The 13,937-nt window shown below is 39.9% G+C and overlaps 1 protein-coding gene across 10 annotated transcripts in view; it reads right to left on the bottom strand.

The window, feature by feature from the left end:
- The window catches only part of LOC116062793 (disabled homolog 2-interacting protein), a 169,970-nt gene that overhangs the window by 92,912 nt on the left and 63,121 nt on the right, over positions 1 to 13,937 (bottom strand). For 2 of the 10 annotated variants that reach the window (XM_031317479.2, XM_031317478.2), the window contains exon 1: positions 4,676 to 5,064. The exons of the other annotated variants lie outside the window; for them this stretch is intronic. In XM_031317479.2, the coding sequence (XP_031173339.1) occupies positions 4,676 to 4,799 (124 nt within the window). In that variant the 5' untranslated portion in view covers positions 4,800 to 5,064. Of the gene's footprint in view, positions 1 to 4,675; positions 5,065 to 13,937 lie in introns of those variants that run through there. 10 annotated transcript variants of the gene reach the window in all.

Below are 13,937 nucleotides of genomic sequence, written 5' to 3' on the forward strand. Positions count from 1 at the left end.
TAAGGTCTGGCACTACATGGCACTCCTTAGCTCTAAATCCCTCCCCATCATGTTCATATTTAAAGTAGATTAACACTTATGAGGCACAAATCATTAATACAGACTTGTTTCCACCCTTCCTCTGTACATAACTGGAACTTAGGCATCGGAAACTGAGTCAGTGTTGTTCTGATTTCCCATCTAATAGCTTTATTTCTGTCCTCTCTTCCCATCAACACACACACACACACACACACACACACACACACACACACACACACACACAATTCTGGCTACAACATAAACAGCCTGACAGAAACTAAGCATGTAGTCACGCAGTAGCACAGATCAAAAGTGTTTCTTGGTACTGACCCATTGAGAATATGATTACATGCAATAACTGTCAGTGGGCATGCATTATTGAGATGTTATTGAGTAGTTCAAACACTTCCTTGCAAGCTGCTGGCTGTAGCTCTTTACTGTTGTGATATTTCATGGTTTCACGCAGTTTGTTACTTTTCATTTTAATTGCCTGATAACTGATAAAGTTCATCAATTAAAAAGTGCGCCTTTGGCGCCGCTACAGCTCTGTGTTTGTCCCTGTGCTTCGGTTTCACTCACCACTGAGTCTGACTTAATGTCCTGCCCACAACACTATCTGACTATCTTTAACTGTATATTATGTTGAAAGTTTCTAACGTATTAAATAATTGCTTAAAGCATTTAAACAAAGTTTTGTGTTGGAGTTTGTAACGTTCCAAAATCTTAATTTTGATTTAAAGATTTTCATTTTCACTGTCAATGCATAAGGGTTCAGTATACCTATCTGTTATCAGTTTCATTAACTACTAATAATCGTAATCTGTATCGGCCTTGAAAAACCAGTATCGGTCGATCCCTAATTCGTAACACAGATGCCAGCTGGTGCTGGTGTGAGTTGTTGCTGACTTTTCAATGGAAATACGGGTCAGCAAGAATAGAGTGAGATTAATGGAAGGAAAAGAAGAATGGCAAGTTATTTCTGCCAGGGAACAACCAGCATGTTTGGGTGATACACCTCGGGGAGTAAAAAACACAAACCCTAACGGCTAACGTCTATCTGATACCACGCAAAACAATGTGAAGTGTCTCTGAGGGAGGTAAACATTTTTAGTAGAGCCAAGACAACTTTTCCATGGAAAGTCCAATTTAAAGCTGTTATGTGTTATACAAAGACTCAAAGACTACAAAGAAGTCTGATCGCATCAAGAGATTTGAAACACGGCAGCATAACAAGTCAGAACAGACAATCCGCTCGCTCTTTCTCTGCCCGTCTCGCTGCCATTCTCCCTTCGAGATAAGCAGTCATTTTGTATGTAAATGTCACCAACCCCTGTGAAAGAAAAGGAAACAGATCCAGAGTGATGCGAGGGTGAACCGAACTGATATAGGTTTTCCATTCCCAGATAATGACGCGCTGACATGCACACACATGCTGAGAAAACAATAACACATGAGCTCACGCACCTGATCTGTCCCAGTGACAGTGTACACATCACAGTAACTTCCTCAAGATCAACTCACATAGCTGTCCGTGGCTGGGGTGTTAACAAAAACACCCTTTTTTTTAATTCCTCGCCTGCTGGGCTTCTCGATTGTAACACGTGTTTAACAATATTACATCTTCTAGCTGCAGGCACATAGAACTGTTTACTTGGGAGAAAAGTTTATTTTTCTCCTCACAAGCCTTATTTGAATGAATTAGAGGAAACACACACACACACACACACACACACACACACACTGAGGGGTGGACAGTATGAATAAAATCGTCTAGCAGTGTTTATGTAATTCTATATACTACTGGTCAAAAGTTTGGGGTCACTTAGAAATTTCCATTCCACTCCATTATAGACAGAATACCAGCTGATCTGAGTGGGTGGCTGATCTTTAATGCAATATTTATGTACATTATCAGCAACCAGTCATCAAATGTTCCAAAGGCACATTCTGTTTAATAATCATTTTAAAAGGCTAACTGAGAAAACATTGGAGAACCCTTTTGCAATTATATAAGCACATAATGTATATATGTATAATGGAGTGGAATGGAAATTTCTAAGTGACCCCAAACTTTTGACCGGTAGTGTATTTACATTAATATTGCAATAGTGGTATAGTACATTTACTAGAAATTGGACATACCGGATGGAAATGTTGTTGGTTTTTTGCTACATTCGATGCATTTAAATGCAAATGTAACCAAATTACCGCTTTCTGCAGTAACCTTATTACATCAGTATCACATAACCAAGAAACTTGGTTTCCATAATCAGGGAAGGGTGTTAGCGAATCCTGATTTCCCCTGAAAAAAGCATATTTCTTGGCAATGCATATGTGTTACCGGGTTTTTAATCCGATTTTTATATTAACGCATGTGCCTTACAAAGACCTGCAACTGCCACTTGAGGGCAGCAGAAACAAAAGTACACTAACCTAGTGTTATGTAGTTGGCGAATGCCAAGTCTTTACTTTTAGCTCTGTTTTGCTCTCCACTAACTTATAAAAAACAAAAAGCTTTATCTGCTGGGCGCCCGGATACCTCAGTTGGTAGAGCGCGCCCCCATATATAGAGGTTTACTCCTCAAAGCAGCGGGCCCGGGTTCAACTCCGACCTGCGTCCCTTTGCTGCATGTCATTCCCCCTCTCTCTCTGCTTTCATTTATTAAGCTGTCCTATCAAAATAAAAAAAATAAAAAATAAGCTTTATCTGCTAAAAAGCTCTAGAATGTTAACCAGGTGTTTATGTGTCTGCTGTTTGGTAACGTACACTGGGTGAAAACAGCAGCCCGCTGTTGCTGGAAACTAGACTGGTGAGAGCGGTGAGACTGACCCACAGTTAAGTTGGAGGCTTTAAACCCCAAAACAATGAGTTGAAAGATGCTAAAAGCGCTGAAGAGCTGAGGGAAACTACATTGTTGGGTGATTATTCTCTGTGGGTTCATCACTACAAGCGCCTCCTTTAACATACAAGTAGTCATGTGATCCACTGTTGAAATTAAAAATATGGATTATAGCTGCTTTAAGAAAGCGAAACAAATGAGGAATATCAGTCACTAAAAAGTATTACTTACTTGTATATGAAAAACATTAATAATGATGCTTAGGATGCAAATCCAAAGACAGCTCTAACATTCTTTGCAGCATCAATAATCACTTGTTGCCTATTGTTTCAATAATAATAATTCATCAAATGCCATTCTGGTTAATTCTGCCAATAGACCCACTTAGAAGTCTCTAGAATGCAAGTTTAGACATACAAAGCACAACCACATCTTCTTTTAACTATTTCAACTACAAAAATCAAAGCGTGTATTGCTCTTGAAAGTGGTCTTTTGCTACATCTGGGAACAACCTCCACTCACTCTGTGCACGTCACTGCATATGTGTAGTGTGTAAAAGTTTTTGTAAGGGGACCTTACACTTAGCCACAAAGATCAAGGAAGAGTGGGTTGGCGTGTGTCTTTGTACATAAGCTCAAATGCACAGTGTGTGTGTGTGTGTGTGTGTGTGTGTGTGTGTGTGTGTGTGTGTGTGTGTGTGTGTGTGTGTGTGTGTGTTTGAAAGCTGAATGATACAGAGGGGAGACTTCAAAGCTCCTCTTTCATCATATAGAGAAGCAAAGTAAAGACATACAAACCAGGCACCTGCACACTCCGTTTGTCTCTCTCTCATGGCCATGTATGTCTGTCTTTGTCTGTCTCTCACTAAAGGAGACTAACTACACTTACATAATGCAAGTTATCTAAAAAAAAAATTAAAAATAAAAAGGTTCAATTTCAGCGAAAAGAGAGCCTCATGTTTTCCTGCCTGAGCGATTTGTCTCAATAAAGCTTGCATCATATCCAAAGCAACCGAGCAAGAGAAGAGATACTCAACAGTCTTCTACTTAATATGTTGTTTGGCAAGTTACAGCAGTTCACTTGGAGAAAAAAAATCAATAGGCTGAAGATTGTACTTCTTATTTTTCAATTCAAGTAACTTGAGCTAAGCCTTGGGGCCAGACTTATCACTATAACCTTACACTTCAAACACTGCCTCCAGCAGTGAGTACAGGAGTACTAAGAGGCAAAAAAAAAGGCAACAAAGTAAAGAAACAGAGTGATTGAGGACATGGGCTAACAGAAAAAGAAGTGTAACTGACATTTTTGGTTGCTAAAAATGCAAATATTCACACCTGAACTGGGTGGAACTCCGCAAGTTGACACTGAGCTGTGAGCTGTCAGGTGTTGGTGCAATTTGAGAGTAGCATCACCTTGTGAATAGTGACGCCAAACTGTCATCTTCCTCTGTTTCTTATGAACACACAGACACAGGAGCACAAACACATTTGCAATAGTGTTGCCATGGGTTCTGAAAAATAATGTTACTATAAAAGTCTTTCTTATGTGAACAAAAAAGAAAAAGAGTTTGAAAAGGGGAACTGCCTCTTCTAGTGTTGCTTGCACAAAATGTAACCTAAAGATAAACACCACCACAAATATGCACTTGCTAATGAGAATCAGAAACATAGACATAGTAGTTAGTGTTAGTTAGTGATCTACAGTATCTGTCTCTTATGAGTTTTATCAGCTACGGTATGTTGCAGGAACAAAGTTACTAGGCTGTACTGACACTTCTGCATGGTGAGCTTTTTAGCAGTAGTAGTATTTATTACCCCTGCTGATAGACGGTCTGGAGCGGCTGCGGGACCGGCTTCGCTGACGCTGCAGTCGGGACTTGCCCAGGAATCTGTAGTAGTATGAGGGTCTCCCAGATCCCTTCCTAGTGACCCCAGCCATGGTGCTAGTTTCCACTCTGAAGCCCACCAGCAACAAGATATATCAGCAGCACTGAAAACAAAGTCCTCTTGAATCTGGTATCAGTGCAGATAAACTCCAGGCGACATTCTCATGGACTGCAACTCTGTTTAACGCAAACTTCACTCAAGAGTCCTGTTGCAGACATTCACATCTACCAGTTGAAGTCCTCTTGGATTGCGTTGTGATCAAAACCATTTCCCATTGGAGAAAGAAAAAGAGAAGATCAAACCCTCAAACATCCACCTCTGTTTAATACTTGCGTTCTGTCCCACAAGCTCAGACTTAAGCTCCACCTTTTGAACACTCCCCCTCAAAGTTTCCCACAGCAAGATCCCAGAGGCATCATGTCCGGAATACTGTGCGAGTGTGTATCCTGAATGACAGGAAAGCTGTTCCTGTTTCCAGTGCCAGAGTACACTAAAGGAATTGTATAGACAGTCAGAAAGCCAGTCCCTCTGTTTCATAAAGCAGTAAAGGAGTCTCTTGTAACACAATTATGTACATCCAAAACCACTATCTTCAACTCCTGTGGCTCTGTGTGAGTGTGTGTAACAGACAGAGAGAGAGAGAGAGAGAGAGAGAGTGAGAGAGTGAGAGAGAGTGTGTGTGTGTGTGTGTGTGTGTGTGTGTGTGTGTGTGTGTGTGTGTGTGTGTGTGTGTGTGTGCAACAGAAGAAAAGTTTGGGTTGCATTGAAAACATGCATAAAGGGGCTTCAGTGGAATGGAGTTAACAAGACAGCTATCAGATTACAGAATGTTTTATTTCCCTCCATCAAACACGTTACGGACTCACAGATAAGACAGCATCTGGTGCAGTAAACAAGTTTGACATCAAATAAAAAGAACTTCCCACTGTTAGTGACTCCTGATCCAGTCACAGTCACGTTCCTGGTTTTACAACTTAACCGCTTTAATTTGCCCTCCTTAGGCAAGAAAGGCATGGCAGGGAGTGACGGTCTATCAGAAGCAGATGTAAATAGGCAGTTTAACCGTGTCAAACAGCCAATCAGAGTGTGCTCTGAAGGAGAGGGTCAGGCAAATTGGCCATAGTCCACAACTAGACATGATGACACACATGGACAATTGCAAGGATGCATGTATGTGTGCGCTGTGCACAATAGGGGTGAGTGATATCAGGATTTTCACATTGTGATTTTGAGCTTACAAAAAATCATGATGCTTGACCACCCTTAAAACACACTGTAAATTAATGAATAATAACAAGTAATGTGATAAACCCCAGACATTGTTGCATACCATTGTTTATTTATCGTGTTTGTTTTCAGGATTTAATGTGAATTTCTATACAGTTGTAACATCTGAGGACAGAATTAGTCAGTATGTATCTAGGTTTTTTTGTGGAGCAGTATCGCTCCTCTGAAATTTGTGCAGAGGGCAGTGAGACAGGCCCACACTCCCACACACATTTTCTATTTGTCTTGCAGCTGACAAAGTGACAGAAATCCACTCTAAAGCAGAGTAAAACCAATGGGTGACTGTGTGTCAATTTGATATTTGGCTTAAAAAGCTCAGTACTTACGACAGCTTTTGTAAAACATCTGATAGACACTATGGCACACTGACTATGAACACAGATGTAAAACAGCGGTTCAGAAATGTTATCAACAGAACTGAAACTTCAAGGCAAAAGTCACAAAATTGACCATACTACGACTGACAAGTGACTTTTGGGAAGTACAGAAATAAAACGACAATGGCCACAAAGACCTCATCGGATAAAAATGCTGATGCGCGAACAAAAGCATACAAAAACGGCCACTAATATGCATGGTCACAAACAACAGCCTGAGAAAAAAAGCAAATATTCAACCTCTTTGTAATCAATGTCCCATAGGTCTCAAGATAAATTAATTGAAGTCTTCCTCTCCTGCTCTCTCATACTCTCCATCGGCATTGCCTTTTCTTTCTCTCTCTGGCTGCTCAATTGTTCACTGTGAGATGGCGCTTGTTGCTAGTGAGAGCAGTGGGGACCATAACGCTACACGCTGCGTGGAGTTTTTGTCATTACCTCAGCCCATAAACTCACAACGACAGAATGCAGCAGTGTGTGTATATGTCTCTGTATGTCTCTAACATAGGCTTGACTGTTCCCCCGGTCCCACAGAGAGTATTTAGTAGGACCATTAGTGGGTATACATCACTCCAGAGCGAGTCAGAGACTCGTGCCGGGCAGCAGAGGGAATGTAAAGGCCTTCAGGCTCCGTACTGCTGCCGCAGGGCTCATGAAACACCCTGAAGACACTGTTAACATTGTCTCTCAATCTCATGAAGAAACCAGTGATATACATGTGTGTCTAGATGTTAAGACCTAGCCTGTAATGTCACATAAATATACACAAATAATGTTACAAGTGAACTCATGTGGATGTGGCTGGTGTGAGGCCAGACTACATCTTTAATTACAAAGTTGACTGATTTGTATTGCCTGTGTGTAACAGTCACTGTGGGGATAGTACACCTACAATGAGCTCTTATTAGACAGGACAGGAGCCTATAGACGGGCATACCGGAGAATCAGGGTCATGCAGAGTTCGTTTGCTGCTGTTTGCCCCCTCTGGCTGGAAAGGGCCAAATACTTGTCAAGAAAAAAGGTCAAGTAAACCACAGGCTTTTGTTTTATTGTTTTAATGTGAATGCCAGTTGTGAGCTCTTGCAGTATGGGATAGGACCCAAACACAGGGCCTTTAAAAGCTGTGTTTCCATTCAATTGTCTTTAAAGTCAAGTCTTTAAAAGAATTTTAAGCAAACCTTTGAACGTCACAAAAAAAAGATATGTGAATTATGTGTGTTTCTATCCACTGGTTTGGAGCAAATACATTAGGCTACAGTGTAGTTTTGTCAGAAGTAGAAGAAGTAGAAGTAGAGGTTGCTAACCCTGAAACTAATTTAATTTAATCGCATCTAACCCCTTGGAAAAAATGGAGAGGTCTTCAAGAATTAGTTTAATAAAATAATAAAATAAAATAAGTTTAATGTAATTTGGTTATGGCATTGAGACAAACTAATGCATTGTTCGTTTTAGTCTTTTTGTTGACAATGACAAAAATATTGACCCTCGGCAGCCTTATCCTTTCTATCTAACATGGTGCTGTGTATTTCTACTTAGATGGGGTGTAGTAAAAATAATGCTGATTTGCAAGTTTCTTTACATGCTTGGATGGCATCACTTCAAAACCAGGCGTTTCCAGTAAGTATTTAATAGCCCACTTTCCAGGCAGTCAGCGTACTAAATTGTTAATTCACAAGAGCAGAATGGAAAAGGTTTGGAAGCAACAACAAGACACACTAATTACTTGATACATATAGCAAGACGAATGCATTTAGTGTACTGATGTGATCAGCACGATCGATTATGTGTGCAGAGTACAGAATCATCGAGCCGGAGTCCAAACATTTGAGTGTGGTTTTTGCAAGTGAACTTATGTAGCCTAAAGGACGACACTACTTCCTGTTCTTCTGTATAACCAAATCACCCAGGACTCAGCGCCAAAGGCTTAAAGGCATACTATGCAGTTTCCGTTATTTTGTCAAACAGCGACCCCTAGAGTAGCTGTGGAGTACTTGTATTTCACGTTACTGTCGTATGCAGAGCCGTCTCTGCCCTCACGGCCTGATCCCCTCCCCCCCTTCTCGCGAGATTTGGCGGGGCGCCACATACCAAACTTACATTGCTGGTTTTATTAGCGGCGCTTTATCAGAGGGATGATTCGCCCTACTACGAGTTCGTTAACCAATGAAATGACTTTGAAGCTGTTATATTAAGGTACAAATCTTGCATAGTGTGCTTTTAATGTTGTAAAAGTTGTATTGCTGCATATGCAGCTAATTGATTCAATGTCACTCAAACACAATAAAATCCTTCAGAAACTGGAAGAAAGCATTGTGTATATTTCATTATATTAATTTACTCATCTGTCAGAAGTACTCCACGTGCTTTTAAATTGCCCCCAGGGGACATATAAAGTAAAATATTTGACTTGAATCAGGTACAGTTAAAGTAAAATAAAAAAATGTCTTACCTGTTGAAGAAACCAATAGAGTTGAGTATGAGTCAAATCCACATAGGAGCAAACAAGAAAGAAAAAAGAAAAGTGTGAGTTAGACCGGCTGACACTGAAAAACACATTGTGTTCCTTTACAAGTTTATTTAATTTATCAGTAGCATGTACAGTTGTATTCAGAATAATAGCAGTGTGTTTAAAAAAGTGGATAATGCTCAAAATCCTCGGAATAGCTTTTAATTCCATAATATCAATGCATTGGGAACACTGCACATTCAATTCCAAATCAAAACATGACCAGAACTGATCAAGTCTGTGTTATACCTTTATAGAAAGTGAAGAAAAAGGAATATTAGGCTGTTCAAAAAAATAGCAGTATTTGCATTTTTCTTTACAAACTCAAACATTTACTGTATAAACTGAAAAATGTCTCAAGGGTTTGCTTTACTTTGAATCACTGCACTAATATTTAGTTGCATAACCATTATTTCTGAGAACTGCTTCACATCTGTGTTGCATGGAGTCGACCAACTTCTGGCACCTGTGAACAGGTATTCCAGCCCAGGACGATTGAACTACAGTCCACAATTCCTCTGCATTACTGGGTTTTGCCTCAGAAACAGCATTTTTGATTTTTATGGGATTGAGGTCTGGGGATTGGGCTGGCCACTCCATAACATCAATCTTGTTCATCTGGAACCAAGACTTTGCTCGCTTACTGGTGTGTTTTGGGTCATTGTCTTGTTGAAAGACCCATTTCAAAGGCATTTCCTCTTCAGCATAAGGCAACATGACCTCTTCAAGCATTTTGATGTATTGAAACTGATCCATGATCCCTGGTATGCAATAAATAGGCCAACTGTCTGCAGCCCCTAGACCCAAAAAGAACAATTTTGCTCTCATCAGTCCACTGAATATTGTCCCATTTCTACTTTGGCCAGTCAATGTGTCCTTTGGCAAATTTCAACCTATTCAGTACATGTCTTTTTTTCAGCAATGGGACTTTGCGGGGGCTTCTAGCTGATAGCTTTGCTTCACATAGCCTTCTTCTGATTGTAACAGTACTCACAGGTAACTTTAAGTCTTCTTTGATTTTCCTGGAGCTGATCATTGATTGAGCCTTTTGAACATGCCCCTTTCAACTACAGATTAAATTACACAGAATGAGCAGCATGCATGTCATGACTGTTGGTTTTCTATGACTCTACAACACTTACTAGTAAATTATTTGCCATGTAGAAATATCACTTCTACCAAAAAAAATTATTTATGAGGTTAGTGATGTTGGACTGCTATTATTTTGAACACAACTGTACATTATCTAAGGTTGACTTGAAAGAGTTCAATGTGTACAGCTTTAGTAATGCATAGTAAACCTAAACTGACACAGTTTTCATCTGCTCTGTGTATGTTAGCACATTCTCATAAAAGTTACACTGCAAGAAAATGACATAACCTCCTATATATTCTTTTAACAAATGCTCAGCTATGCTCTAGTTTCACCCACAAACTGCCTCAACATCAATTAGCCATGCACATGCAGACACTCAAATTAAAACACAATGGTGACTGAGATATGATGCAGCAAAAAGCCTTCTGAGAATTCAAAATACATTCCTGTGAATAGAAATGTCCCAAAACCAAGAAAGTCACTGGCCATTACTTACAAATGCTGGTGAAGTATCCAGCTGAGGGGAAAATGGAACTAATTCCACTTTCAGAGCAAACAAAAAGACAAAGAGACATGTATCGATTCTCAGCATAGCTCACTCTATTGCCTCAAAATGGATAGTGGGTCATGCACACAAAGTGGCATATACTAGCTATTACACCTAAAATATAGCCAGCCATTAGAGCATAACACCTCAGAGGGAGTCACAGGGATTAGATTGCTCTGAAATAACAGAGCAGGCCAGCGTGTGATAAGAAACTGTAAAGATTCAAGGATGGAGAGTCTGGGCAAAACTTGTTCGTCTGGAAATGACAAAACATATTAGTATGGATTACGAGCAGTGGATATGACAAAATTGATAGCCACTGTCAACTCGACTTTATTATATATAATAAAGTCACTGCTGCTTTGGTGTAAACAGCAAGACACTCTTATAGATGTCAGACAGAGTCTTTTTCATTCTCCCGTCCATCGTCCTGATACTGATAAAGCTGAACTGGTGGTGTTGTTAAACTGCATTGCATTATACAGAGAGGTGTTAATATTATTTAGCCTTCCCTCATTGATATAGATGGGGTGGACAAAATAACAGAAACACCTGGTGGCATATTTCAATACAATTCAACAGCAGTTGAATCGACAATCTCTAAAATAGTTTTCTCAAAAACTGAACATTACAGCCTTCATGAAGGTAGGATTCATTGCAGGACTCTTGTATTAGACTACATTAGTTTAGCTTGTTTTACCTAATAAACTGGCAACTGAATGTACATAAGGATATACAGTACTGTAGCTCAGAACAGTCCAGAATCCAGAGGTATTCAACGTACTATCAAGTAAGACAAAGAAAAGCTGCATAGTCTCACAAATGACAAGCTGGAACTGGCTTTATGACTTTAACTATTTATCGATTATTTAAATATTTGCAAATATTTTTCTCCGTTGGTCGACAAATCCATTCATCTACTGTTCCAGGTCTATATATAGATATTGCAAACTATTCATAATGTACCCGAGTCATTTCTCTTATAGCACAAGAACAGACTTTACATTTCCATGTAAGATATCCTGTGGAATAGTCCAACAGCGCATCAAAACTGTATAACTACTGCCCCCTTCTGGAGAACATGGTAATGTGCAACCGATGGTAACAGCACTCTGTTATGATACTTCAAACTGTCTTGAAGCTTCTAGATGGTTTTAACAGATGTAGACACATAAAATGCACTGCGGGGACGACTGTAGATCATCGTACGATAGGCCCAGTACTTACTGAAACATGCTGCACCACGTTGTAAAAAAACAAACAAAAATATTCTAACACTATAAATAATAAAAAAAGAAATCTAAATGTTCTGCACTGCACTGCACTAGACTCAAATTCTGTTTTCTTGTTGTGGCTGGCTTTAATGATACAGCCAGTCAGAAAACAGATAGAGGTAATCACAAGGTTTTGTAGCAGATACATCATTGTGGTACACTTTGATATATCATGCTGCTTAACTGCCCACACCGACACAAAATCTTTATATTACTGTCCAATGAACTCCTAATGTGGCGGAAAAGGTGCCAAACAGATGGATGGAGAAATCAACCACCCCTCTCTACTAACAACAGATAACAGAAGGGCTTGTCTGTTCTCGAGCAAATCTCTTCATCACAAAGAAAGTGCAATGTCTGAATGGATTAAGAAGATCAGAGCCCATCTAAAATCTCGGGCTGATCTAAAGTGACATTTAAGGAATACACAGATATACAGAATTTGAAACATACCTAAATTTGTTTTGTTTTTTTAATTTCGTTTTCAAGAAAGCCACGACTCCCATACCTACAGTAGTGAGCCAGGGATTAAAGATTGCCGCATTAAATGAATTTCTCTCTGAACTCAAAGTTTGACCATACTAACTTAATACTCCTGCTGCTATAGTGACAGACTGGTGCCAACTGTCCACGCTAGGGCTGCACGATATTAGCCTCGGGAGACCGTCCTGATCTCGCGAGCTCCAGTTTTCCACTCGCAGATCAGTCTGGCATCTTGAGACAGAGAAAATTTGGAGCCGTTCGCCAAACGACCGACCAATCAGCGTTGGTTTTGAGGCGGGTTTAGGTGTGACGCAACGAGAAGCGACTGTTCAGTCTAAACAGCATGGAGGCTTCCATGGATGAGATGAGCGTAGCTATCGTGCAAGTTTTATCCGAATTAGAAAGTATTCCTTCATTGAAAGAATAGCAAAAAACGGCACTGGAGGCTTTTCTCGGAGGAAAAGATGTTTTTGCTCTTCTCCCGACTTTCGTTTCGGCAAGAGTTTGATATAGCGTTGATCTGATTGGTTGATTTGGCCCGTCTATCACCAACATAGGTGGTAATAGACAGATGGTTTATCCAATCAGCTAACCAGTATTTTCGCCCCTTCCCAAAAGTTCTCCAACGTAAAGTTCCCAGATGGATATACCGAGCAAATGCGAAGCAATCCATCTGGCGGAGTCAGGTTAGCACGATATGAGAAAAATGTGCGATAACATTGTTGAATATCGCGATAACGATATTACTTGTGCTAAATAAACAGATATTGAAGTGTACTCATTTCTGCTGCTTTCAGTATTCTGCTAAAATATGGCAATTGCGGGCGCCTGGGTTGCTCGCCTGGCGGAGCGCGCGCCCATATATAGAGGTTTACTCCTCGACGCAGCGGTCGCTGGTTCGGCTTCGACCTGCAGCCCTTTGCTGCGTGTCATTCCCCCCTCTCTCTCCCCTTTCATGGCTTCAGCTGTCCTATAGAAATAAAGGCCTAAAATGGCCAAAAAATTATCTAAAAAAAAAAAAAAAAAAAAAAGAAATACAACAATTGCTTGTTGAATTTAACAATTGCTTTTTGAATTTAGAACAAATTAAAGAAAATCATTTCCAACATTCTTTTATTGAACAAATTGAACATTGAATGGAATATAAAAGGCACCACTGAAAAAAGAATGACAGTTACATTTTAAAGTTTTCTACTGATAAAATATGTCGCATCCTTTCGCAATATGTTCATTGCGCCAGTTAATAATGCGATGACGATAAAAAAAAAAAAAAAAAAAAAAAAAAGATTTACAGTATTGTGCAGCCCTAATCCATGTCGTCTTTTCTCACTCCTCTTTTTCATGCTTTCCACTCCCTCTTGGACCCAGAGTAAAGGCCAAATTGCAGAATGTACTATCCCAAGCAGAACTCATTATACAAGACTACTGTAGAGACAGACAGAGAACAGAGGAGTCTGTGTGACACTGTTGGCCAGAGACAAACAGATACGCAAGATAGAGCAGGAGAGGAGGGGGGGTGAACTTTTTTTAGCGATGATTAAAGGAATAAAGAGCTCAAATAAGTAGTGAGGAGAAGAGAGAGGGAGAAGGAGATGAGAGAGGTCACGCTAATGAAGCAAC

The sequence above is a fragment of the Sander lucioperca genome, chromosome 14 (assembly GCF_008315115.2).
Source record: "Sander lucioperca isolate FBNREF2018 chromosome 14, SLUC_FBN_1.2, whole genome shotgun sequence".
In the NCBI taxonomy this organism is placed as follows: Eukaryota; Metazoa; Chordata; class Actinopteri; order Perciformes; family Percidae; genus Sander; species Sander lucioperca.